At 47.3% G+C, this 27,251-nt stretch overlaps 2 protein-coding genes across 2 annotated transcripts; one reads left to right on the plus strand and one right to left on the minus strand.

Moving 5' to 3' along the window:
- Window positions 1-1,352: 1,352 nt before the first annotated feature.
- On the minus strand, window positions 1,353-15,772 carry LOC146073389 (uncharacterized). The gene is made up of 23 exons (XM_083180567.1): window positions 15,638-15,772; window positions 12,762-12,820; window positions 10,195-10,287; window positions 9,981-10,108; window positions 9,739-9,879; window positions 9,140-9,202; window positions 8,619-8,777; window positions 8,446-8,542; window positions 7,955-8,172; window positions 6,012-6,168; window positions 5,638-5,846; window positions 5,010-5,127; window positions 4,729-4,934; window positions 4,412-4,526; window positions 4,150-4,319; window positions 3,866-3,963; window positions 3,683-3,786; window positions 3,511-3,561; window positions 2,657-2,837; window positions 1,933-2,032; window positions 1,757-1,847; window positions 1,571-1,681; window positions 1,353-1,487 (listed from the first exon to the last, which is right to left on the minus strand). Exons 1-23 carry the CDS (start codon window positions 15,673-15,675, stop codon window positions 1,372-1,374), a joined length of 2,823 nt encoding a protein of 940 aa, XP_083036693.1. The 5' UTR covers window positions 15,676-15,772; the 3' UTR covers window positions 1,353-1,371.
- A 1,447-nt stretch (window positions 15,773-17,219) lies between these two features.
- On the plus strand, window positions 17,220-26,510 carry RANGRF (RAN guanine nucleotide release factor). The gene is made up of 5 exons (XM_083185677.1): window positions 17,220-17,398; window positions 19,128-19,244; window positions 19,378-19,534; window positions 24,237-24,331; window positions 26,050-26,510. The coding sequence occupies exons 1-5, from the start codon at window positions 17,319-17,321 to the stop codon at window positions 26,168-26,170; spliced, it is 570 nt and encodes a 189-aa protein (XP_083041803.1). The 5' UTR covers window positions 17,220-17,318; the 3' UTR covers window positions 26,171-26,510.
- Window positions 26,511-27,251: the final 741 nt, after the last annotated feature.

Below are 27,251 nucleotides of genomic sequence, written 5' to 3' on the forward strand. Positions count from 1 at the left end.
TATGGCAGAGTCAGTCAGATTCTAGACAATAGTTTGAGCTACTGAAGATAGAATCTAGTTGCTATGGCAACAGCCTCTCGCCTTAGAACATTTACCCCTCCATTTTGGTCTAGGTCAGGCATGGGGAACTTTTGACCCCCCAGCCGTTTAAATACACATCCCAGCATCCCCTGCTACAGTTTTGCCATTTGACCAGGTTAAAAGCAGTTTCACAGCAGGTTGGGATTTGTGGTAAATTTACTGGAGGTCCCTCATACTTGGTCTAGGTCAGGCCTGGCCAACTGGTGGCTCTCCAGGTGTTTAAACTACAAATCCAATCATGCCTTGCCACAGTTTTGCTCGGGGTAGGGGTGTGTTTCCCCAGTTTGAGCCAACAGACAGTATTTCATGCCCTACCATCCACTAGGGTGTGGCAGGGGAATAAGAGTGCAGAGCGTAGCAAGGCACTGTGCCAGAAGCATTGCACTTTAAAGCAGGCATGTCCAACCTGCGGCCCTCCAGATGTGCTAAAACTACACATCCCAGCATGCCTTGCCACAATTTGGCTATTAGGTAATGCTAGAATGATGGCAAAGCATGCTGGTATGTGTAGTTTCACAACATCTGGAGGGCCAACGTTGGACATGCCTTGTCTACAGCATGATGGTCGAAGAGGTTCTAGTTCAACGTGGTTTTTTCTTCATTTTATTTTTTTTGACCCGAATGTCAACATTGACAGTTTAAAGCAGGCATGTCCAACGTTGGCCCTCCAGATGTTGTGAAACTACACATCCCAGCATGCTTTGCCACAGTTTTGCTATTAGAGAATGCTAAAACTATTGCAAAGCATGCTGGGATGTGTAGTTTCAAAACATCTGGAGGGCCAACGTTTGACATGCCTGCTGTAGACCAACTAATCCCAAGCCATAAACTTCAAGGATAACATATGACCTCTCCTTCCTGGTCCAAGCCATAAATCTGCCCAATATGACCAGATATTTTAAAAACCATTTGCCCTTACAGGCCAACCTCAGATATCTTAAGCTGTAAGCGGACTCAAAACACCAATCAGGAGTGGTTATTTCTCTGAAAAGTTTGGTGGCAGCAATTACAGTGTCCTACTCTTTAGTCCAGAAGTCATTCCCACCAATTTTACGATTGATGTATCCAAGATTTGACCAGCCATGACATGGAGGTTTAAAAAAAAAAAAAAAAAAAAAAAAAAAAAAAAAAAAAACCCTTCCTAGCTATACCTCCACAAGCCTCGTAAGCTCATGTAGTCATCAAGGACACTATTACTATTGTAAAGCGCAACGGAATCTGCTGCCCTATATAAGAAACTGCAAATAAATAATAAATAAGGACACCAACAGTTAGAAAAAGTAGTTTTATTTACTTTACAAATAGGCGGACAATGAGAACAAATGCACAAACAGTCAGTGCTGCAATAACAGCAAGTCCAAGTGCCAGGGCCCAGCTCTGTGTAGACTGAGAGTCCTCTCCTGCTGCTGGGGAAGAGACTGGAGAATTAGTGGCCTGAGCACAGCAAGTCTCCTGCCCCCACTGGAGAAATGCAGTATTACATACTTACCAACATGTTGGTTAATGACTCCATTATCATGTGCAGCAACCTTGATGGATCCTATAACCTTGATGGGTCCTATAGACACCACCTCAGATAATGTGGGGACCGTTCGCTTATCTGGAAGAGACAAGAAATAAGCCTGGGGCCTTCTGTTACGGGACCAGGCCAGAGAATATCCTATGCAGCACTCACCTATTCCTTGCTCTGTCTGGTTGCAGGCTTGGCAACAGCTCTCCGTTGGTAATCCGGCATCACAGAGTAAGACTTTACAATGTACGTACAGCTAGGAGGAGGAGGAGGAGGAGTGTAGGTTAAGGCTTCAGAATACCTTACATCTCCCAGCACTATATGACCATGCCCTCCCTTACCTGACCATCCTGGGGTCCTACAGGTGCCACCAAGAAGTGAGTAGAGAAGCCCATCAAGGTCTGTACTGCAGTGGAAAAGGCCTCTGCGGCAATAGCATGTCTAGAGATAGGCAATGTAGTCCATCAGTAACATACAGGATTAACAGACACCCATATGCTGGCACTTAAAGTGTAAACCAAGTTAATACAGTAAACCAAGTTAATACAGTAAAGTTACATAGAGGTCCTACAGTCCATTCTGCTCAAAGGCACTTCTCTCATGTTTAGAGACATTACCTAGATCTGTGGCTAGAAGTTTGAGAGCAGTCGTCAAACCAACTACAAGCTGATCTTCCGCCCCTTTGATATAGAACCAGTTATTTGCCAAGTGGTTCCAAACTTTGGTCCTCCAGTATCCTCAACAGTTCACAATTCTCCACAAAAAAAATAAATTTGTACCACCTGTGGCTTTTAAAGTGCACATTGGAGGACACCAGTGCACCAGGTGGGTGACCAGGAGAAAAACAAAACTGTTGAGTACATCAGGACTGCAGTTAGGAACTGCTGCCATAGACTACGGTCATCAAGTTCATGCTCGATGGCAAGGAGCCATGTCAACCCACCTTAGAGCTGCAGTATATGCCATGGCCACCATGTAAACTAGCCTCCACACAGATTTGTGAGCCATGTACAGCTATTGTACAATGCAGGCTTCAGCTTGATGAACACTGCCTCAACCACCTACCCATCCACAATCAGGTCCCAACGGGTGACCTGGTCCTCGCTAAGGTAGGTTGTAGCCCAGCAGTCCTGCAGCTTTAGCACATATGCTGGACTCTGCACATCTGCTTGGAAATAAAGTTCATTTGCTGGCTGGACAGAAATCGGGTAGTCACCAGGCTGGTAAAATAAGGTGAAGGCATCATCTGGAAGAAACAGGACACTGATTAGTTTACATATATATCCAGATCAGTTAGCCAATTAATTCCTAGTGGTTGTATTGGCAAGGCTGGTGCAAGGTTTCTCAGCACCCTAGTCAGAACTTAGGCTAACACCACCAACTGCTTTCCAGAATGTCAGGTTAGAGGGTGGATGTGGTGTCTAATGGCGCCCATACACTGCGCAATGATGGCCCCCATACACCATGCAATGCAGCCCATAATGGGTGCATTTCGAAGATCAAACCACATTTGCATTAAGTTTAAAAGATGCCTCAGTTACTTTGTTTTGTGCTAGTCCAACTCAGGGGCATCTCCCAGATTCTGGAGACCCTAGTAGGTGGCCCGGTGTCCTAGCCATACTCATAATATGCAAATCCTTTAACCGTAATTGATTAGTCTGGGGAGAACTACTGAGCGGTCTCCGAGTTGCTCCTTCAAAAAAAAAAAAAAAAATAGTAATTTACGGCTCCCAAAAGGAGGCGAGCATCTAGAGTGCTGGAGAGGGAGAGGGCTGCAATATTTGTCCAATTTGGTAAATGAGCTCCTAATAATTTAGTTCACTGAATAAGTCACTTTAGTGTTCTATTAAAGGAACATGACAAATTGTGTTCAAGCAGAGAAGAAAGGTCTTTGAAAAGATTTGCACATCTGCTCTTACCTTTAGCTACTCTTAGCTCTGCAAGGGTGGTCCTGGATCTTCTGTATAAGACTGAAATAAAGTGAGGGTACATTAAATCATCTATAGAACCACATTGTACCATGCTCCCATCAGGCAGAGCAAAACGCAGTAGTCAGGGAATAAGTGGTATAAAATACTGCACTCAAATCACCTATTGGTTGAACGTTGGAGAGTCCTTCTGATGCATGAGCGGTGTTATACAAAATCCCCAGCAACCGCGAGTCACGGATTGGGTATCTGCAACGCACGGTCAGCCTAGAACAAGGCAAGAAGAGTTAGCAAGCCAGGACTTCACCGAAGTGTGCTGGGCAGCCAGGTGGAAGCAAGTAGTCACCTGTATGTGGAATCCCGGGATATTATTGGTTGTCCTGGCGGCAGCACCTGACGATTGAATGTCACCTCATTCTCATACACCAGGTAGTCACTACCAAACTGGAGAGATTGGAGACATTAGCTTCAGAGGTTGGCATACAAGAGCCACCCAATCACATCCTGGCATGGATCAATTTATGGCCATTAAAGGCAGCTTCGGATTCCCTTACATTTGAGGCTTGTGTATGAACCCCACCCTGGTTGGCTCATACACTTAAGTGTCAGTCCAGACCCCAAAACATTCACCTGGCTGGTGGTCCCACACTGGTAGGCTGCAAACTTGAAGAGGGCTTTTGTCTTAGTAGCCTGCTGTGGGGTGCAGGTGGGATCATTCAAGTGGGCTTTTCGGGCATCAAAGCTAGGTTTAGTAACCGAACTGTCTACAACGACTATCATGGATCCATTAGGGAGGCAGACTGCAGGAAATAGAGGAAAGTCAAAGTCATGAGCAGCAGCTTGATAGAACTTGGGTGCAGCAGCAACTTTTGTTGGCCATAAGTTAACTCACCTGGAGACATTGGAGGGAAGGTGCAGTTAACAGAGAAGGACGCCATCACTTCAAGAGTCCTGTTTTGAAGTAAGCTGAGCTCCAAAGTCACAAGAAACCCATCAAGTGTGGCCACCTGTGAAAGTATAAAACTTGTAGAAGGGTCAACTCACAGACGGCCTTGGACAGAAACCCACCCGCTCATTACATTCATTAAGGTTGAACCAGCAAGATAATGGTAGAGAATGAAACTAGCAATTGGTCTACTCAGAACACAATTCTACCCATTGACACATGACCCCTTTTGTCAAAAACCAGTCTTCTCTGCTCACGATTACCTCATAGATCAGACCAACAGCCCTGCTGGGCACCTCCAGGTAGAAGGAATTGGCAGAGTTCCTAACGGTGATGTTCTGAGATGCGATTAGAGCCTTGTCTAGAGGAAGGTTCCGGATATACGGGATCCAGTAGAAGTCAACGTTACCACGTGTCATGTTAATGATTAGACTGTTCGGGCTGCATTCACCCTCAAAAGAGGGGAGCACTAGTTGGAAACAAAAGCACAAGTCAGCGAGTGCCCTTGTCCAAGGCCATGTAGACAAACATGTCCATCACCTACCGACATCTTCCAGCACACACGATACCATTCCTGTGTAGACAAAGTCCTTATTCTTTTCTGTAAGGGTCATTACATAGGTCACAAACAGGAAGTACTCTCTCTTGTGGCCACCAAGGTACTGGAAGAAATGAAGACCAGAAACAAACAGTCTGAAGGTTCTATTAAGCTACAAACTGGCCCTCAAGGAACATTTGTAGATGCAGTTTCTCATCAATATGTACGGCATTAACATGACTGAACGGGGAAATATAGCACTGAACTTTGTCCCCTCCCAATCAACCCATGTTTAGTACTTTATTTTGGATTACCCTAGCCAAGCAAGCTACTCACTTGTGTACAAAGGGACTTTAAGAACTATTAGTAGTGGGACTTTACCCCAGTGTTTAGAAAGTCCTGGATCTGAGGATCTCCACACTCAATACTTAAGGTAGACTTCACTCAATAAAATAATGTCTCACTTGTTTCTCTAGAACAAGGTTGAGCCAGGAACAAGCAAGGCCTTAAGTACAGTAAAGGTGGACACCTGTCCCAACTGCATCTTTTATAGATGGTCTTGACCCGCTTATGGAGGTACACCATTCCTGTTTAGGCAACATTTACAGCATACTGAATACAGCTGAGCATTTACCTGCTGGTACACAACAGGGTCTGAGAAGGGCACAGTCAGGTAGAACACATTGGTGTTGTTGGGATTGGTCACACGTGTAGTGCTCATACGTCTGGGTGGCAAATCGCTTAGTTTCAGCGGCACTTGGAAGATGACAAAAGACTTCAAAGCAACATTTGGATAGAAGTTCCCCAGGGAGACATTGAAATAAAGCTTCTCCTTCACCGTGTCTAAAGGAACAGACAGACATGTTCAGATCCCTATGATGAAGGATTACACAAGTAGGGCGCACCCCCCCCTTCCCCATCTACTTAGTTCAGGACCTACTTCCTTAATCCAGCAGTAACCCTCCCCCACCTCAGTCTACACTTCTCTTGTGCCCAAGTGTTACTCACAGTCCAAGAAGTAGATGGGAATAGGCTTCCCTGGGGCTGTGATTTGCTTGTAGGCCGTGTGGGTGGTTGAATCATCTTTATTGAGGCCAATCCATTGCCGCTGTAGCAGGAGGTGGATACTGTAGGTGGTCATGTAGGTGCCGTTCACAACATCGCTCTGAGGAACCAAAGGAAAACCTTCATGTTTACTGTAAGTCAGGAGTATGGGCGCTCGCACTATCTATTAACACTCCAGATAGGTCCAGAGTGCAAGCCGTTACCAGAAAGACTAACTCCAGCACACACCACCATACCGGTGTCAGGTGCGGTACCTCAAATCCAAGCAAACTTGTCAGTCCGGTATGCTCTGCTCCAGACTAACAGGAAGGGGGACAAAATGGGGCCCACAAATAGAAGACCAATTGCTGCCATTATGCTTGTATTTGCTTTGTCACTGTAAAGTACTTCATGCATGCTCAGGCCCAAGACTTTAACCATGGTATAGGTCAACCAATATCGGTCACCACCAGCAAAAACCATGGCATCTGCCAAGAAACTGACATCCAGATAGGAAATTAGTATGCATAACCTAGTTCTGAGGCTGGTTCTCCGACCCCTTGCCTTAACCATATCTGGCTGCTCACATCCTGCTATCAAGCCACCTTGTGTCATCTGTCTGTCTCACCTTCCTACTAGATTGTAGGTTCCTCAGCGCCAGCCCTCTTCCCTCCTGTTGTCAAAGCCCACTTCACATCTCACAGCTCCCCCATCCTCAAACACTCAGTGACCATCTTCGTCCGCATACTCATTTCCATCATTGGTCACAAGCCTCTAGTAGTTAGTTGATAGAGTCCTTACTACTTATATTTAAGCTGTAGTGTGCATTGTAGTGTTCTGCTCTTTTTACCTGTACTCTATTTTTGTTATTTATTCAATGTAATGCTAAGTTTTGTCTCCCTGTACTGTTCCTTTGTACAGCGCTTAAAAACACTTGCGGCACCTTAAGTGAAATTATAATACCGTATATACTCGAGTATAAGCTGAAGTTTTCAGCCTTTTTTTGCTGAAAAAGCCTCCCTTGGCTTATACTCAAGTCAGTGTCTTTGAACATACACGCGGCTACGGCAATATGGCCACCAGCCTCCTGCTATAGACATGTTCTCAGTGCAGGAGGCCGGCGGCCATGTGGCTGTAGCCGTGCCTATGTTCAAAGTGGAGCCGGGCAGAGCCATGTAGCAACTTATTGGCGGGCGGCTGGATGCAGGACCAGGGTCAGTGGTGGCGGACGGGCACCCCCCCCCCACCACCTCCGTGGAGCCAATCAGCTGCGCACCCCCAAGCTGCTGGAGGTAGGCGGCGGCTCCCTCCGTCAGTGGGAGCAGCCTGTGGTGTCCTGCTATTATACAGGGAAATCTACCAGTAGCTGCTGTATTTCCCACCGTAGGCTTATACTTGAGTCAATAAGTTCTTCCAGTTTTGTGGTAAAATTAGGTGCCTCTGCTTACATTCAGGTCAACTAATACCCCGTTCTCATTGCAGGTAAATTCCCGGGTCTATCCTCTCGACCCGGGAATTTGCCTGTTAACAGGTTTTTTTTGCAGTGTGAATGGGTTGCATACCCAGATCTCATACACAAGTAAAACACTTTTTACCAATGCGTATTTCTCACTGGCAGTGAGAACACGGCATTATACGGTAATCTGTTGAGCCGGCACGGGCTGATGGGACTCCATCAAGAACCACTTCAGACTACCAAGTAGCCCCCTTACATACCCACCAGGAATCGGACTTCTATTGCTAGAATGTCACCCAAACCTACTCTTCAAAAAAAGTCATGCAAGGGATCTACCAAATCTGCTGATAAGTTTGTTGGGACAAGGACATAGTCTATATGACTATGCCACCATCACTGCTTTCTCTAGCCATACTGAAAGACATTCTAGGATAATGGAACATGCACTGACCTCTGTATTACCGCCAGGAGCACCATATGGTATAGTTACATCCACAGTGGTACTGTTACTGTTAAATACGTAATTGTTGTTCTTAATTTGAGTGGAGTTAAAGAGCTGGACATCAACCCCCATGGCAAACTGGATGCCTGTAACATTGCCATTGAGCAGAGGCGTGAGGAGTGCAGGAGTCATCCAAGAGAGCGCCGTCTCCGTCAGCACTGGAGGATCTACAAGGAAGAGAGGTTACAATCCTGATGTGGAACCAATAAGGAGGTGTGGAACCAATAAGGAGGTGTTCAAAGACAATGTATAGAGTGGACAAGCTGAAAAGTTGTTTATAGCAACCAACTTTCAGGACGTTCTATGAAGCGCCATTTGGTTATGGGAAACCTCACTCTTTAGAAGGTTTAGACTCCATTCCTACTATATACGCATACACACCAACCCCCATGACTTGGCAAGACCCTGTCATCTCATGTTCGGTATGACCGATGACTCACCACTGGGGCAGGCGATCGTGGTGTCCACAATAAGACGTAGTAGAGTTTGTCTATACAACATATTACTTGTAATAATGTTGAGGTTGAAGTTTTCAATCTGTAGAAAGCATAGTAGGGTTTAGTCCAGTCAGTACTTACAGCAGAGCCCCACCTTGCCAAACCCCCTAACTCACCAGATCAATCTGAGACTCGGAGGTATTGTACGGCGCTCTGAACACCACCCTGGTCTGAGTTATATTGACTCCATAGCCTTTGTCTATGGCTTCTATTGCGCCAATTGGCACAGAGGAACTATCCAAAAACCAGACTTGCCAGCTCTGGACGTTGCTCTCCTGAATTTAGGGGAGAAGGAAATAAAAAAAAAAAGTTGTAGGGATTTTGTCCCATGAGAAGATGGCTAAATAGGAGAGGAGCACAATGCTACATGGGTGGTCTGCTCAGACTGAACAGTGGCAGCACTAGAGTTGGGGCTACAGTGCAGGCCAGCACTCAAGTAGGGCTTCACACCATCTTCTAGAGATTCCAGGCTTATGATGTTTGGCTCCTATTTGACTGCAGCCCTACTACGGAAGCCACCACTGGAATGGAACTTGAGTGGCGTTTGGCACCTTCCATGGTGCTGGCCAATGGGCATAAACCATGGCTGGTTGGGGAATTTGTCCACATAAGGCCAAATGGAACTCCAATCACTTACCATAGTTGTAGATGCGGAGACTTCTTTCATCATGTCAAAAGTCATCATTCTTGTCACGGACACCTAAGAGGATAGCAATGGCCATTAGAACCCCTCCCTTACAGAGGATCACTTCTAGGATCTACAAGGGATTATTTCTCCACCACCCTCTAAGTAAAAGCATTGAGAGGTCCAGAAGCAGAGTCAGGAATAATGGAATATTTTACCAAGAGATTACAGAAATATTTGTTAACTTTAGCAATTGGTCATGGATGATGGGGGTAACAGTTAAGGCTGCCAATTGCATGGTAGATAAAGACCTAAAGTTTAAGGCAGAGGCAATTCCACCACCTTCCCCCTCTGGCCATCCCCTTTGTGAAGACCAAGTATGCCTTTTAATACCAGCCTAAACAAGATGCACCATTTGATCCCCTCCAACATGGCAGCCCAAGAGGTCAATGTCCCTCCATTTAAAAAAGGTGCTGGTTTCTGCTGCCGAGTTCCTGAACCAGAATGCACCTGTGGGTCTTGTGAGGGTTATCACAAGGTAAGTTTGCATTGCAGTACGACTTCGATGTTCCATGTCACCACAACATCCAAGCAACATGTTCTTGACTCACCTCCATGTAGTTTTCCTCACAGATAATCTCCCTTACATCCCAGGGAATAGTAGGACTGCAGGTCATATTCACCGGATACTCAGTGATCTTACCAGTAGCGTTCGTCACGAACTGCACCGTGATCTGGAACATCTTATCATTCTGCAGAGGTCGAACAGACATTAGCTACAGTCCTAAGAAGACGCCCCACCAACCCAACACAGACAGCAGGGAAAGTAAGTAGTAGTGTTGCGGATACATACAGAGTTCTGAATCCAGCAGCCAAGGAAAGAAATCCTGACTTGCACATTCCCATACACATCATTGGTGATTGTGTATCCACACTGCGCCGCCTTCTCATCCTCCATTACTTCCATGTTGCCGCTGTCATCTGTACAGAGTTACGGCTATCAAGTTGCAGCTGGAGAACTTAATGCATTTCTTTACAGTCCCAGTACTTGGATGTGGTCTACTTACCCATTGCCTCCAGCTGCCATGGATTTGAGCCAAAGAAGTTTTGGTCAACCCAGATCAGGAACATACGCTCCAGGCAGTCAGTCCGCAGCGTTCCTGCAAAGAGACACAGTTTTCTAGTCTCATGAGTAGAGACAGGATTATATGCATTTGCATATTTTGCCCATTCTCACTGGTTATTTCATATTTTACCTAAAATTTAGTACTGGTGCATATTTTAGGCCCAGCCCCCTTCCCACCCGCGAGTCACAGCACTGCTTTGCCCTGCTGCTGCTGGCCAGGTAGTGGTAGAGTGTGCAGGCTGGGGCAATATGTGCGCAGTGTGGGGAACCTTGGATGTACGCTATGCCTGACACTGCTCTAGGCTGCCAATCCATGTTGATAAAAGTCAGTTGGGACGGATGCCATTACCAAGCTCCTGAACCTTTGCCTGCCCCTGGCCTGGGACTTTACACCAAGAGACAGACATCTGCAGCAGAGGAGGTGGGCAGAAGGGTTGTGACATCATGCGGCGCAGAGGAAATGCCGTGTCACAGTGAGTATGCGGCGCAGGGAGGAAGCCTTCCACTGCGCCGCCCTCACACGCTATGCTGACATTTGATCCATCGGCGCTGGAAATGAGGCTCCGCGTAGTTGATGCAAGAAGAGCTTTGGACGCTGCAGTATGCTGTAGCAGCCAGGAAGGAAAAAAATCCTGTGTACAGCACTAGACATCTGCAGATGCTGTGGGCCTATTTTTGAGGTTTATTTGCAACTAATTGTATGCTGATTTTTAAATAAGTTAAGTTACTTTTTTTATTATTTAATGTAGCATATTTTAACACTTTTCATGCATATTTTAAGTATTTTTCATGCATATTTCAAGCTTTTTATGTTGCATATAATCCTGTCTCTACTCATGAGAGACTCTAGGGTCCTTCTAAGCTTGTCAAGGTCGAAGTTACGATGATCAGTGTGGTTGCCATTGACGACCACATGCTCTATGTAATGAGGCCCCATCATTGGTTTTGCCCATCAATGGTCATCCCTCTCTTTGACTAATTTGCCCATGGGCCAAACAGAACTGCCATTGATGTAGAGAAAGCAGCTGGCTCTCCTCCATCAATAGTTTATGCTTGTTATAGAATAAGTTTGCTATCGATGTTTAGGATTACTTCAGTGGCCACAAATAGGAATACAATCAATGATATCGGTCAGCTTCTATACGCCATATAGGAGTAATGCTAGGAGATCCCTACAACTAAGGACACCATGGTGACAAATACCTCCACAACAAGCTCTACCAGGGCCGGATTAAGGGGGACTCAGGAGGGTCAGTACCCCCTCATATCTAGGGCCCCCCTGTGGTCAGCATTAATTTTTCCAAAAAAGTTTTTAACTAAAAGTTTTATGCATGGGAGCAGGGGAAGTGCTGCAGTTTCACCTATCTGCCAATGCTTAAAGGTGCTGAGCACCAGGAGCCAAGGCAAAAAAACTGTACAAGTGTGCAGTGCATTACTGGGATTTGACCCAGTCCCAAGAGGTCAGAGGCTGAGAGGCTGAGAGGCTTGTACTGAGCTCTGATTGGTGGAGCTCATCATATGCTTCTCAGGCCTATGGAGGACAGCAGCAGTGGCCTCATCATGGGAGAGTTTTTAATCAGAGGCAGTGCTGAGCCAGTGAGGTCTCCTACAGACTAAGGTACCTATGTGGACAAACACAGGCTTTTCATGTGGTGTAAATATATTGCCCCTCCCCCCCCCCCCCCCCCCCCCCGTTTACCATTGACCCAGTTAATACTGACATTACTCTGTTGACAGTGTAATATTCTCCCATGCAGTTTGCAGTCAGTAATGACAAGTGGGTGGGGCCCCCCCTGCCTAAAGTGACTCCCCGAAAGCTTAACCCAGCCCTGAGATCTACAGTACGTCAGGGGTGGCCAAACTGTTCATCAAGATCTACAAACAGCTCATGTTTTCCAGACTACCACTGGATCAGTAGAACGTGTTGGTTAGGAATGAATGCAGCACATGTTTGAAAATGTGACTGCACCTGTGCACCAGCTAGGTGGTCTGAGACTTGTTAGATTCTCTCCCCCCCCCCCCCATACAGGTGATTCACCACCATCTCAGAACTGCGTCTCCTCCCTACCCACCATATTTACTGCTGTTAACCTCCCACACACACACAATTATTATATAAAGGCTTTACAGTGCCCACACCGATGTTAGGCAGCTGTCTAGGGGCTCCATAATCTGGGGGCATCAGTAAGTATCAAAAGCAGCATCTATCTGCAACTTAATGCAAACGTCAGGCACTTCTAAGACCCCACACTGTCACCTGACGTTCAGGAATGCCAGTATTAGTGCTCGGGTGGCAGCAAGCCGATGTTCTGCCCAGGGTGCAAAAATCCCTTACATCAGCCCTGCATACAATACATAGGCAGCATACTAGACATGAACCAGCTTGCCCCATCTAAACAACTAGTGTTCCAGTTACTACACTGGATTGTGGGGTCACAGTATGACCCCCACTGGCAGGATGGAGACCACCGACTCAGTTATACCCAACTTCTATAGAGTTTGGCTTACCATTGGGGAAATTGTCCGTCTGCACTAGACCCGGCAGAGTCACACAGAGAAACAATACTCTGAAATAAAAAAAAATATATATATATTTTAGTACAATTTTTTTATAATAAGATGAGTGAGATCCACAGAACCAGGCCCCCCACACAGATAGGCCCAACACCATAACCATCCTCCCACAGGCAACCATAAATTTTACAGTAGTTTTTTCTAGTGTAACCTCACAAGACAGGGTTTTCCTTACAGTCACAGATTAAGACCACATTAGGGCTGATAGGGTGCTTATACATCTTAAGGATTCAAGGAGCTATTTACTAAGTCCTGGAGAGAGAAGTACCACCGGCCAGACAGCTAGTTACATTCCAGACAGGGGTAGATTTATTAAACTCGGTGAAGTGATAAAGTGTCTGGTTTTGATCACCGGCCAATCAGCTCCTAACTCATTTTTCAAACCACGCCTGTAACTTCAGTTAGGAGCTTATTGGCCAGAGAGAAAAACCAGACACTTTATCACTTCACCGTGCTTAATAAAATCAACCCAGGGCGTGTAACATGGCAGTTACACTAAGCTTCAAATGTGATAACATGGAGTAATGAACAGCCAACCAATCAACTCCTACCTGCCATGTCAGACTGTTTGAAAAATGACAGGTAGGAGCTGATTGGCTGGCTGTTTATTGCTCCATTTTATCACTTTTGAAGCTTAAGGTGCCCATACACAGCGCGTTTGCACCGTGCTCCCGCGGACATCTCATCGCACAGTACAAAAGGTATGTGCTACACAGGGCAGCCGAGAGGAATGCCGGGCCCCGGTAAAATTTTGGGGGTGTGGCTTAAGTGTGGGTGGTGTGGGCACCTCCCACACTTAGGCCACACCCCCAAAATGTTTAGAGGTGGGTTAAAGAAAACTCTAAAAACTGTAATCTCAGACGCAGCATACACCTACAGCATGTGCTGTGCTGACAGCAGGCTCAGCATGACCTCTCACGCTGTCAGTGAGACACTCATGCTGAGCCTGCTGTCAGAACAGCACATGCTGTAGAAGTGTGTGCTACCCCGGAGGGACGGAGGGGGAAGGGAGGGGTCGAACCAGGGCCCCTGCGGGGCCCCTTCAGCAAGCCTGGGCCCGGGTAATTAGTACCTGCTCCCCCCCTCTCTCGGCTCCCCTGGTGCTACACACTGTTTGTACTGCCTTCTGATCACATCACATGCATTACAATGCAGCACACAACAGGTGCGATCATCACTCTGGGCGGTATTCAATGAGCCTGATTCGCGATGTTTTTATGGCGAATTTGTGCTGTTTGGCGAATTTTTGACTAAAACGGTGAATCACCCTATTTAATGAGCAGATGGCAAATACATTTCAAGGTTTTTTTCGCCATGATTCACCGAGTAGCAATCGCTATCTTTTTATGGTGAAGTGGAATGTGAACTTTTAAAATAAAGTGTTTGGTTTTTTACATTTGGTGTAAAAAAAAAAAAAAAAAAAAAAAATCAGGAATTTTATTCTGAGGAGGGGCATGCTATTTTTATTCATGTGCTGTAAGCACATGAATATATATTTAATTAGAATTTTTATTTTATTTTTTACACAGCAGCCAGCAGGGGGCGCCGGAGCCGAGACGCTCATTAGATATTCATATATTCACTGCACCCATCGTTATCGGGTGTAGTGAATATACCCGGTCCCCTGCTGGCACCCCCGGGGGCAGCCTGTGCTGCCTGGCACCCGGGGAGCCCACCTCCCCCCCACATACGCTCTGGGGCAGACAGAGAGACTTCCATCTCCCTGCGGCATCGCCGCAGGAGAACAAATTTGCCAGTCAGGGGCAGTGAGCCCCTGACTCATTGAATACCGGAGCCATCGAGGCTCCGGAACGTGGCGGGCAGTGGCGAATCCTAAACAGGATTCGCTGCACGTCGCTAGTATTCACATTGAATACCGCCCACTGTGTGCACCTGTAGTGCTTAGAGTGATGAGAAGAGAAGAACCAGCCGATCCGTTCCTAACTGTCATGTTACAGCAGTTACCTCCCCTCCTGCAGGAGACTCCCTGACATAGCAGCAATCTCCCTCTCTCCCTTATTAGTCTAGCAATCTCCCTCATGTCACCTAGCCCACATTACTGTTAGTTAGGGGGGGGCAGATACATTTACATTGCATACCTCCCAACACAACCCTCTCCAGGAGGGACACATTGCTCTGTTTCTGGACTTCCCTCGTAATGTATGATTGCCATCACCTGTTTTCAACAGGTTTACTAATAAGAAATGTGCTTCACCACAGGTGATGGGAATCCTACATTACCAGGGCAGCCCAGGAGCAGAGCATTGTGTCCTCCTGGAGAGGGGCATGCTGGGAGGTATGACATTGAATCAGCACTTTACCAAGTATAGTAGCGCTTACTAACTGCATTGGGCTCATCTACATTTGGATATAAGTCATTTTAAAAGACTCCTCTCACCCACACTTCTAGGTGACATTCACAATTTCTCCATATATGGAACTAGACACACCCTTTGAGAGGAGCATGACACACCCCCCTCAATGGGCGGCTGTGTAAAATTCTACCACCAACTATAATCTCAAGGCATTCAAAAAAAAGTAGGCAAGTATGGGTTATAAACTGTGTGAGAAGTGACAGGAGATGGTTGGTACGTTCTATTCAAAGCTATTAGTGCATTTGGCACTTTGTGTTAAGTTCACCCAGATACTCATGCCAAGAACCAGGCATCTAAGCAAGATGACATTCCCCAGATTACATATGAGGCAGGCCTGAGCTATGGCTGCAAGCACATGTAATCCCACAGATACAGAGATAAAACCAGCAAATACAGTACAGGGGCCAGCAGCAGCAGGTGACCCACATCACTTACCCAGCGAGGAGCTTACAATACATGGTCACAGTGCCCATTTACTCAGCAGGGCCCTCACCCACACAGACAAAGCTTACACTCAGAGAGCAGACATACAGCCACACTGCTGGGCTGCTTTATATAGCAGGGTATATACCACGCACCTGAGGCCAATAACTAATTAGGGACAATTCCTGGGGATGAGAGTGTGTTCCTCCTCCCCCTCCACTCCACCGGAACTATCTATCTATCCATCTATCTATCTATCTATCTATCTATCTATCTATCTATCTATCTATCTATCTATCTATCTAGTCTATTACAGGAGATAGCTAAATTAGGATTAATTGGGCGTTTTGCAGGATTTAGGGATTCTATATAGCAATAGTACCAACGCAGGTTGCATTAACCATCGCTGGCAGTGGACACCGCATGGGCTGCAACGCATGTGGGGCTAAGGTATACGGTTGTTAGGTTGACACTACTAAGATCGGCATACATTGCGTTGACGACTAAAGGTCAACTGGACTTGGGTCGACCCCCACCAAATGTCGACATTCCATAGGTCGACATGGTAAAAGGTCGACACTCACATCAGGTCGACATTGGGAAGGTTGACAATCCAAGAGTCGACATGGTGTTTTACATGTTTTTTTGAGCCGACATGTGCCGACAGGCAGGTATTTCATGCCCTACCATCCACTAGGGTGTGGAGGGAGAATATAATAGTGTGTCCGAAGCATGGCGAGGGGATGAGGAGCACCGATACGGTGTCCATGTCGACTATGTCAACATTCAGGACAAAAAAACACAAAAAACCCATGTCGACTTTTTGAATGTTGACTTTCCCAAAGTTGACCTAATGCTTGTGTCCACCTTTTGTCTGTGCCGACCTACTGCCTGTGATCTACACAATGCATGTCGACCTTAATTTTAACGACCCAATGACCCATACTCAGTTTTAGTTACTGCTCATTTACAACAGAGCCCTGGCTTTCCTCCTGTGCCGTCCCAGACTCGGTGCAGAGAAGTACTAAATCCTTATTATTCACACATACATCATTTCTTCACTTTAAAAAATATTTGCAGATTGTTTTTTTTTTTAACATTGTTTTCAATTAATATTTTTAGTTTGAATGAATCAGCACCTGGAAGGCTAAGTTCAGGCTACTTATGCAGTCCCCGGGCCCCCTCGACTGGTCCCTGCAATTGTTTTGTTTAATAAACAGCCCCGGAAAAAAATATTCGTCATGGTGACGGCAGCAAATAGGTATATTTAGTGGCATGGGATTACATTTGTGTGGGGTTTGTATGTTCTCTCCCTGATTGTGGTGGAGATAGATAGTAGAGAGGTTGCCTTTAGCAACCATACGCTTCTGCAAGTTAAAATGTCAGAAGCTGACTGGTTGCAACGGAGCAACTACTCCTCTGGTGTCTCTTGTGTTATTCTGGTGTCCCTGCTGTTCTCATTACCCCAACATATCTATCAAATATTGTTCTGAGGGCAAACTGTTCTGCGAGCCTTTAACAAAGATGGCCGCACGCTCGCAAGCAGACGCAGGTCCATACGCAAGATGCCCTCTGGTGCCGGAGGCGCATGCGCAATGCCCTTCGCTGAATAGCGTGATGAAGAGCGGTCGCCGGAGCGGGGCATGCCGGGTGATAGTCCTGGCGTGCCAAGATTTGTGATCAAGCCCGGAGCATGGAGAGCGGCGCGGTGCAGCATCCGCTGTTTGGGGGCGCCCTCTCCGCGGACCTACCCCCCTCCTTCCAGGATGTCAGGTGGGAGGGATTAGAGTGTCAGCTCTTGTGATCACCAGTAATGTATACTGTATTTGACACTGGTGCAGTCCTCTGTCCTATGCCGGGATTAGAGTGTCAGCTCCTGTCTGTGGCCACCAGTAATGTATCTCTGACACTGCTACAGTCCTGTGCTGGGATTAGAGTGTCAGCACCTGTGGCCACCAGTAATGTATCTCTGATACTGCTACATTCCTCTGTCCTGTGCCGGGATTAGATTGTCAGCTCCTGTCTGTGGCCACCAGTAATGTATCTCTGACACTGCTACAGTCCTCTGTCCTATGCCGGGATTAGAGTGTCAGCACCTGTGGACACCAGTAATGTATCTCTGACACTGGTACAGTCCTCTGTCCTATGCCGGGATTAGATTGTCAACTCCTGTCTGTGGCCACCAGTAATGTATCTCTGACACTGCTACAGTCCTGTGCTGGGATTAGAGTGTCAGCACCTGTGACCACCAATTAGAGTGTCAGCACCTGTGACCACCAGTAATGTATCTCTGACACTGGTACAGTCCTCTGTCCTATGCCGGGATTAGAGTGTCAGCACCTGTGGCCACCAGTAATGTATCGCTGACACTGCTACATTCCTCTGTTCTGTGCTGGGATTAGAGTGTCAGCTCCTGTGGCCACGAGCAAAGTATCTCTGACACTGATACAGCCCTCTGTCCTGTGCTGGGATTAGAGTGTCAAATCCTGTGGCCACCAGTAATGTATATCTGACACTGCTACAGTCCTCTGTCCTGTGCTGGGATTAGTGTCAGCTGCTGTGGCCACCAGTAATGTATCTCTGACACTGATACAGTCCCTGTCCTGTGACGGGATTAGAGTGTCAGCTCCTGTGGCCACCAGAAAAGTATCTCTGACACTGATACAGCCCTCTGTCCTGTGCTTATATTAGAGTGTCAGCACCTGTGGCCACCAGTAATGTATCTCTGACATTGGTACAGTCCTGTGCTAGGATTAGAGTGTCAGCTCCTGTGGCCAACAGTAATGTATCTCTGACATTGCTACAGTCCTCTGTCCTGTGCTGGGATTAGAGTGTCAGCTCCTGTGGCCACCAGTAATGTATATCTGACACTGCTACAGTCCTCTGTCCTGTGCTGGGATTAGAGTGTCAGATCCTGTGGCCACCAGTAATGTATCTCTAAAACTGCTACAGTCCTGTGCCGGGATTAGATTGTCAGCTCCTGTGGCCACCTAAATGTATTATATACATGATCGCTGTTCTAGTCCTGTATCCTGTGCTTGCTGAGGTTAGACAGAACAGTATTTCCCATGGTGACGAGGGATAGGCAGACACTGGGGATGGCCATCGTTGCATTTGCCATCGATGGCAAAAGTGCAACTGGCCATTGATGGTGCATAACTATGCAATGGATGACCATCAATGTTTTTACATATCGATGGTCATCCATTGTCTTTGTCTGATTGGCCTGTGTGCCAATCAGAATACGGGGGCAGGGCTTCACAGGTGTCCTGGGCAGAGCTATCCTCCGTGTCCCAGGAAAAAAGCAAAACAAAACTATTCATTTAAGCTTGACATCGATTGTGGGAAACTATCTGTTCTCCCCCATCAATGTCAAAACTATTTGACATCGGCAATAAACCATTGATGTTTTATAAACATCGATGGTCGATGACCATCCCAGTCACCCCCTCTCCATTATCCTGCATCTCTCACTATTGTCCCTGCCCTGTCCCCCTCACAGTGATCTGCGGGAAATCCCGGACAATCAGGAGGTGTTCATCCACAGCAGCACCGACCAGAGCATCATCGTGGAGCTGCTGGAATATCAGGAGGGGATGTCAGACACTGAAGCCGCACGGTGAGTGGGCACATGAGAGAGAGAGAGAGAGAGAGAGAGAGAGAGAGAGATATATATATATTATATATGAGGGGGGGGGTACTCTGTGATATATGGACTGGTGAAGTCTGACTCTCTCCTGTCCCTTGGATAGGTACCACTTTGAAGATGTAGCCGCGAGTAATGATGCCCAGGGGAGGGCAGAGGTCGTGAGTGTGGAGCCCCTCCCACTGGCACAGCTCTCTCTCACCAGCTGCAGCAGCGCATGGGCACTTACCGGCCACCAACTAGTAGCCAAATTCAATGAACAGGTAGGTGATGCTAGTGGTATTTACTGACCCTGCCAAGAAGCGCTTTGCTTTATAGAATACGATTACTAGTGTTACATAGTGCCAGTGGTGTTTGGGGCACACTGTATCATGTGATTGGTATAGGTGTAATAGTGCAAAGGAATACTGTATAACAGCAGTGACTGTAATAAGCCATCCGTGCCCGGTAATGTACCATCAGTAATAGTAATAACACGGATAGGCCACTAGTGATAATAGTGATTAGTGATAAACCAGCAGTAATAGCAATGACAATGATGGGCCGCTAGTGATAATAGTGATCAGCGATACACCTGCAGTAATAGTAATGACACTGATGGGCCACTAGTGATAACAGTGATCAGTGATACACTAGCAGTAATAGTAATGACAAGGATAGGCCACTAGTGATAATAGTGATCAGTGATACACCAGCAGTAATAGTAATGACACTGATGGGCCGCTAGTGATAATAGTGATCATCGATATACCATCAGTAATAGTAATGACACGGATAGGCCACTAGTGATCAGCGATACACCAGCAGTAATAGTAATGACACGGATAGGCCACTAGTGATAATAGTGATCAGCGATACACCAGCAGTAATAGTAATGACACGGATAGGCCACTAGTGATAATAGTGATCAGTGATACACCAGCAGTAATAGTAATGACACTGATGGGCCGCTAGTGATATTAGTGATCAGTTATACACCTACAGTAATGGTAATGACACTGATTTGCTGCTAGTGATAATGGTGATCAGTGATACACCATCAGTAATAGTAATGACACTGAGAGGCCGCTAGTGATAGAAACATAGAATTTGATGGCAGATAAGAACCACTTGGCCCATCTAGTCTGCCCTTTTTTTTAAACATGTTACCTCAAACCATATTTGATCCTTATTTTTTTGTAAGGATATCAATATGCCTATCCCAAGCATGTTTACATTGTACTACTGTATTTGTGTCTACCACCTCTGATGGGAGGCTATTCCACTTATCTACTACTCTTTCTGTGAAGTAATTCTTCCTCACATTTCCCCTGAATCTTCCTCCCTCTAGTGTCAGTGCATGTCCCCGTGTTCTGCTGCTCCTCTTCCAGTGAAGAATGTCTCCCACCTGTACCTTCCTCCCTCTAGTGTCAGTGCATGTCCTCGTGTTCTGCTGCTCCTCTTCCTGTGACTAATGTCTCCCACCTGTACCTTCCTCCCTCTAGTGTAAGTGCATGTCCTCGTGTTCTGCTGCTCCTCTTCCTGTGACTAATGTCTCCCACCTGTACCTTCCTCCCTTTAGTGTCAGTGCATGTCCTCGTGTTCTGCTGCTCCTCTTCCTGTGAAGAATGTCTCCCACCTGTACCTTCCTCCCGCTAGTGTCAGTGCATGTCCTCGTGTTCTGTTGCTCCTCTTCCTGTGAAGAATGTCTCCCACCTGTACCTTCCTCCCTCTAGTGTCAGTGCATGTCCTCGTGTTCTGTTGCTCCTCTTCCTGTGAAGAATGTCTCCCACCTGTACCTTCCTCCCTCTAGTGTCAGTGCATGTCCTCGTGTTCTGTTACTCCTCTTCCTGTGAAGAATGTCTCCCACCTGTACCTTACTCCCTCTAGTGTCAGTGCATGTCCTCGTGTTCTGTTGCTCCTCTTCCTGTGAAGAATGTCTCCCACCTGTACCTTCCTCCCTCTAGTGTCAGTGCATGTCCTCGTGTTCTGTTGCTCCTCTTCCTGTGAAGAATGTCTCCCACCTGTACCTTCCTCCCCCTAGTGTCAGTGCATGTCCTCGTGTTCTGTTGCTCCTCTTCCTGTGAAGAATGTCTCCCACCTGTACCTTCCTCCCTCTAGTGTCAGTGCATGTCCTCATGTTCTGCTGCTCCTCTTCCTGTGAAGAATGTCTCCCACCTGTACCTTGTTAAAACCCTTGATATATTTGAAAGTTTCTATCATGTCCCCCTTTCCCTTCTCTGCTCTAAAGTATACATATTAAGATCTTTTAGTCTTTCCTGGTACGTTTTGTGATGTAGGCCATGCACCATTTTAGTTGCTCTTCTTTGTACAGTCTCTAATGTATTTATATCCTTCTGGAGATATGTCCTCTGGAACTGAACACAATACTCTAGGTGAGGTCGTACCAATGACCTATACAGTGGCATTATTACTTCTTTCTTTCTTTGGGATGCGGTCATTTGGTCTACTGCATTATGGTCGACAGTCATTAGGTCGAATCCATTAGGTCGACATGCTAAAAGGTCGACATGACTCTAGGTCGACATGGGAAAAGGTCGACATGATTCTAGTTCGAAAGGTCATTAGTTCGACAGGTCATTAGTTCGACAAGGTCATTCGTTCGACATTGTCTATGTCGACATTCACAAGGTCGACATGGAGTTTTTCACTGTTTTTTGAGCCAACATGTGCCGACAGGCGGTATTTCATGCCCTACCATCCACTAGGGCGTGGTGGGAGAATAAAATAGTGTGCCGAGCGTAGCGAGGCACCGTGCCCGACGCATAGCGAGCGCAGCGAGCGATGCGAGGGGATGCAGTGCACTTTAAACTGTGTCCATGTCGACTGTGTTGACATTCAGGTAAAAAAACAGTGAAAAACCCCATGTCGACCTTGTGAATGTCGACATATACAATGTCGAACTAATGACCTTGTCGAACTAATGACCTGTCGAACTAATGACCTTTCGACCTAGAATCATGTCGACATTTTCCCATGTCGACCTAGAGTCATGTCGACCTTTTAGCATGTCGACCTAATGGATTCGACCTAATGACTTTCGACCATAATGCAATAGACCAAATGATCCCAACCCCTTTCTTTCTACTGCTGATACCTCTCCCTATGCAACCAAGCATCTGACTTGCCTTCTTCATTGCTTTGTTACATTGCCTACCTGCTTTTAAGTCCCCTGAAATAGTGACACCTAGATCCCTCTCTTCCTCAGTAGTTTCCATTATAGTGCCATTTATACTATATTGAGTCTTTGTATTTCTGAGACCCAAGTGCATGATTTAGCATTTGTTGGCATTAAACTGTAGTTGCCATTCTCTTGACCATTCCTCTAATCTGCCTAGATCCTCAATCATTTGTTTTACTCCTCCTGGTGTGTCTACCCTGTTGCATACCTTTGTGTCATCTGCAAAAAGGCACATTTTACCCTCAATTCCATTTGCAATATCACCAATAAAGATATTAAAAAGCACCGGTCCAAGTACAGATCCCTGGGGTACTCCACTTGTAACCTTTCCCTCCTTTGACTGTACTCATAATAGTGATCAGCGATACACCTGATCAGTGTGTGTGTGTGTGTGTGTGTGTGTATGTATGTATATATATCAGGGCTTGACAATTTTTTTTTAAATCTAGGAGCCAGCATGAAAGTGTAGGAGCCAGACAAACTAAAAATAGGGGCAGTGCGCGCCGAAGGCGTGGATATTTTTTTTACAATGCAATGCCTATTACACATGTCACACACCCATTACATGTTATTCCACATGCCATAATGCCCATTACACATTCTACAAAACACCGGCATGCCCATTACACATTCTACAAAACACTGGCATGCCCATTACATATAATACCACACGCTGTAACGCTTAGTACATATAATGTCACATAAGTGCCGCTTACCTACATGCTCATTGCTACAGGTTGCATGCTTGATGCCAGGGCAAACATGCCCTTGTGCCCAGGGGTAAACATGCCCTTGTGCCCAGGGGTAAACATGCCCTTGTGCTCAGGGGTAAACATGCCCTTGTGCCCAGGGGTAAACATGCCCTTGTGCCCAGGGGTAAACATGCCCTTGTGCCCAGGGGTAAACATGCCCTTGTGCCCAGGGGTAAACATGCCCTTGTGCCCAGGGGTAAACCTGCCCTTGTGCCCAGGGGTAAACCTGCCCTTGTGCCCAGGGGTAAACCTGCCCTTGTGCCCAGGGGTAAACCTGCCCTTGTGCCCAGGGGTAAACATGCCCTTTTGCCCAGGGGTAAACATGCCCTTTTGCCCAGGGGTAATATGACCTTTTGCCCAGGGGTAATATGACCTTTTGCCCGGGGTTGCATGCTGGAATCCGGGCTTGTCCAGCAGCAAGAAGCGGTGGTGCCCCGGAGAGCAGAGGTGCGGCTGCAGTAGAGGTGCGGAAGCAGGGCTGGGGGAAAGACCCCTGTTAGTAGTACGGTAGTAGTAGCGCGGTCTCCCTCGCTGATCCACACAGCGGGAGAATCGGGAGGCGTAGCGCTCTGCAGGGACTCGGTGCCCGGCGCAGAATGACCCACTGCAGGGAAGGAAGGTCAGAGGTCTCAGCCTCAGACCTCCCTGATTGGATGAGGCAGCGGCGGCGCTGGGGACTTCTATTGGCTGCGGCAAGAGTCAGGACCAAGTATTTTAAAACTGTGTTCTGCTGCCGCTGTGCTGCCGCTGCTGCGAACACGGGGAGGGGGGTGTAGATCAGGGACCGCGCTCGCGCTGCTGCTGGCCTGACAGGCCGGGGGAGGGGGGTGGTCGGGCTGCCGACGACCAGATTCTGCTTCCTCCCTTCCTGCTAAAAATCTAGTCGCCAGGAAGCAGAATCTGGTCGCCGTGGCGACCTGGCGACCGGTATTTGTCGAGCCCTGATATATATATATATATATATTCTGCATAGTGTGTTACACCTGAGCTGTCTGTGTATATGTTTAAAAGTTTTGTTTTTGTGTTTCTAAGGCTCAAAATACAGTCACAATATACATGGCTTTATTCCGTATACCCCAGCATTCCACAGACCTGCTGGTGACCTTCAATGATCCTGCTGCCATTCAGTAAGTATTACACGGGCCTATTACTCCGCCCCTCCCCCTGCAGGGTGACACAGACAGAAGGGAGCTATGAGCCCGCCCCTCCCCCTGCAGGGTGACAGACAGAAGGGAGCTATGAGCCCGCCCCTCCCCCTGCAGGGTGACACAGACAGAAGGGAGCTATGAGCCCGCCCCTCCCCCTGCAGGGTGACACAGACAGAAGGGAGCTATGAGCCTGCCCATCCCCCTGCAGGGTGACACAGACAGAAGGGAGCTATGAGCCTGCCCCTTCACCTGCAGGGTGACACAGACAGAAGGGAGCTATGAGCCTGCCCCTCCCCCTGCAGGGTGACACAGAAGAGACTGTTTTGTCCTCAAATCAGGCAATAAAAGGGATGAGGATTGTTAGACTGTGGCCTTTATTCTGGTTCACCTGCAAAGGCAAATTCCTTCTCAAATGGACAAAACCATGGTGCACTACAAGTGGGGCAGATGTAACATGTGCAGAGAGAGTTAGATTTGGGTGGGGTGTGTTGAAACTGATATCTATATTGCAGTGTAGAAATAAAGCAGTCAGTATTTACCCTGCACAGAAACAAAATAACTCACCCAAATCTAACTCTCTCTGCACATTTTACATCTGCCCCCCTGCAGTGCACATGGTTTTGTCCATTTGAGAAGGAATTTGCCTTTGCAGGTGAACCAGAATAAAGGCTTTTGTCTAGATAGACGGTAAAAAAGTCAACATGAGTATTCATAATTTTTGGGTGTCTGTGTTGACATGGACCCCTAATTAGTGTAATGCGGGGTACACACCAGAACGACAAGGGCCCAATCCCATCAATCTGGATCCAATCGGTAGATTGGGCCATTTTTTGTCTGTTCTGGTCCGATCCCCTTCGTATGCGCGGTCCCGAGGGTCGGTCGTTATTCAGATCCTACCTGCAGCAGGTAGGATCTGAAAACAACCATACACCTGGGTGCGGGTCGCGATCGGATCAGAAACCCGCTCACGGTGCACTTCGTCAGCGGGTCGTGCGCTCCGCGTGATTGTGAGCGGGTCGCCCTGGTGTGTACCGGGTGTAACACACAGGGCTCATGCTTCGGGCCTAATAAAGTCCCAAAAATCCCACCTCCTCCTCCATCATACATTGGGGTACATCATTCCCTCATATCAGACATTGGTTACATCGCTCTGTGCTCTGCCGCAGCACATCTCCATGCAGATCTGTGTGTGAGCTTCCCTCAGATCAGACATTGGTTACATCGCTCTGCCGCAGCACATCTCCATGCAGATCTGTGTGTGTGCTTCCCTCGTATCAGACATTGGTTACATCGCTCTGCCGCAGCACATCTCCATGCAGATCTGTGTGTGAGCTTCCCTCGTATCAGACATTGGTTACATCGCTCTGCCGCAGCACATCTCCATGCAGATCTGTGTGTGAGCTTCCCTCGTATCAGACATTGGTTACATCGCTCTGCTGCAGCACATCTCCATGCAGATCTGTGTGTGAGCTTCCCTCGTATCAGACATTGGTTACATCGCTCTGCCGCAGCACATCTCCATGCAGATCTGTGTGTGAGCTTCCCTCATAGCAGACATTGGTTACATCGCTCTGCCGCAGCACATCTCCATGCAGATCTGTGTGTGAGCTTCCCTCAGATCAGACATTGGAGTTGTGGTGTGTTAGATATTATCATAATAAATCTGTCTCACCAACAATTAATGCTTTGTTCTTTAGCCCAGCCAGCAGTAGCGCCGTGAGCGAGGCATCCGAGAACCCAGCTCCTCCGTGGACACAAGAAGACTTCAAACATCTGCTCTACAGCTTCCAGCTACACGACCCCGGTGTCTTCGGATGATCCATTGTGGTTTCTATCAACTAAATATAATTGATGAAAGACTATGGGCCTTGTATCTTGTGAGCCCCACACAGCAATTCTATATTGACCTCACAGAGTGGGAGCAGCTATGGGAGCCATGTTTGTCCCACTTACGTCTTTACATGGCCTACTGGCTTGGGAGTGTTCTAGTTTCATGGTGACCTTGGTATCCTAGTACTGCTAAGGATGACATTTGTTTATCTGGAGGAGGAGTGCAGGAAGTTCTTGCCGCATTCTCCACCTAAGTACTAATGTATGACATTACTATGTTGTCTGTTCTTTTCTATGTACATTAAAGAAGGTAACATATGTACCGGAACGTTCTAGAAATCTACAGTCTCCAGCTCCTTCTGATCATACATCACATTAAGTGGAGTGTATGTGGGAAGGTGATGGAGAGGTACGACCATGTGGGAAAGTTACGAGGAGGTACAACCATGTGTGAAGATGACGAGGAGGTACAACCATGTGGGAAGGTGATGGAGAAGTACAACCGTGTGGGAAGGTGATAGAGAGGTACTACCATATAGGAAGGTGATGGAGAGGTACGACCATATAGGAAGGTGATGGAGAGGTACGACCATGTGGGAAGGTGATGGAGAGGTACGACCATGTGGGAAGGTGATGGAGAGGTACGACCATGTGGGAAGGTGACGGAGAGGTACGACCATGTGGGAAGGTGACGGAGAGGTACGACCATGTGGGAAGGTGACGGAGAGGTACGACCATGTGGGAAGGTGACGGAGAGGTACGACCATGTGGGAAGGTGACGGAGAGGTACGACCATGTGGGAAGGTGACGGAGAGGTACGACCATGTGGGAAGGTGACGGAGAGGTACGACCATGTGGGAAAGTTACGAGGAGGTACAACCATGTGTGAAGATGACGAGGAGGTACAACCATGTGGGAAGGTGATGGAGAAGTACAACCGTGTGGGAAGGTGATAGAGAGGTACTACCATATAGGAAGGTGATGGAGAGGTACGACCATGTGGGAAGGTGATGGAGAGGTACGACCATGTGGGAAGGTGACGGAGAGGTACGACCATGTGGGAAGGTGA

Source organism: Crinia signifera, chromosome 4, assembly GCF_055691185.1.
Source record: "Crinia signifera chromosome 4, ASM5569118v1, whole genome shotgun sequence".
NCBI classification, from domain to species: Eukaryota; Metazoa; Chordata; class Amphibia; order Anura; family Myobatrachidae; genus Crinia; species Crinia signifera.

Excerpts from the sequence above, each read along its gene's own strand:
- RANGRF (XM_083185677.1), top strand. The coding sequence starts at position 17,319 with ATGGAGAGCGGCGCGGTGCAGCATCCGCTGTTTGGGGGCGCCCTCTCC. Across the intron at positions 17,399-19,127 it reads CCCTCCTTCCAGGATGTCAG|TGATCTGCGGGAAATCCCGG; the intron begins GTGGGAGGGATT and ends TCCCCCTCACAG. Across the intron at positions 24,332-26,049 it reads AATGATCCTGCTGCCATTCA|CCCAGCCAGCAGTAGCGCCG; the intron begins GTAAGTATTACA and ends TTTGTTCTTTAG.
- LOC146073389 (XM_083180567.1), bottom strand. The coding sequence starts at position 15,675 with ATGGGCACTGTGACCATGTATTGTAAGCTCCTCGCTGG. Across the intron at positions 5,847-6,011 it reads TCCCATCTACTTCTTGGACT|ACACGGTGAAGGAGAAGCTT; the intron begins GTGAGTAACACT and ends CTGTTCCTTTAG. Across the intron at positions 1,682-1,756 it reads CCAGACAGAGCAAGGAATAG|ATAAGCGAACGGTCCCCACA; the intron begins GTGAGTGCTGCA and ends TGTCTCTTCCAG.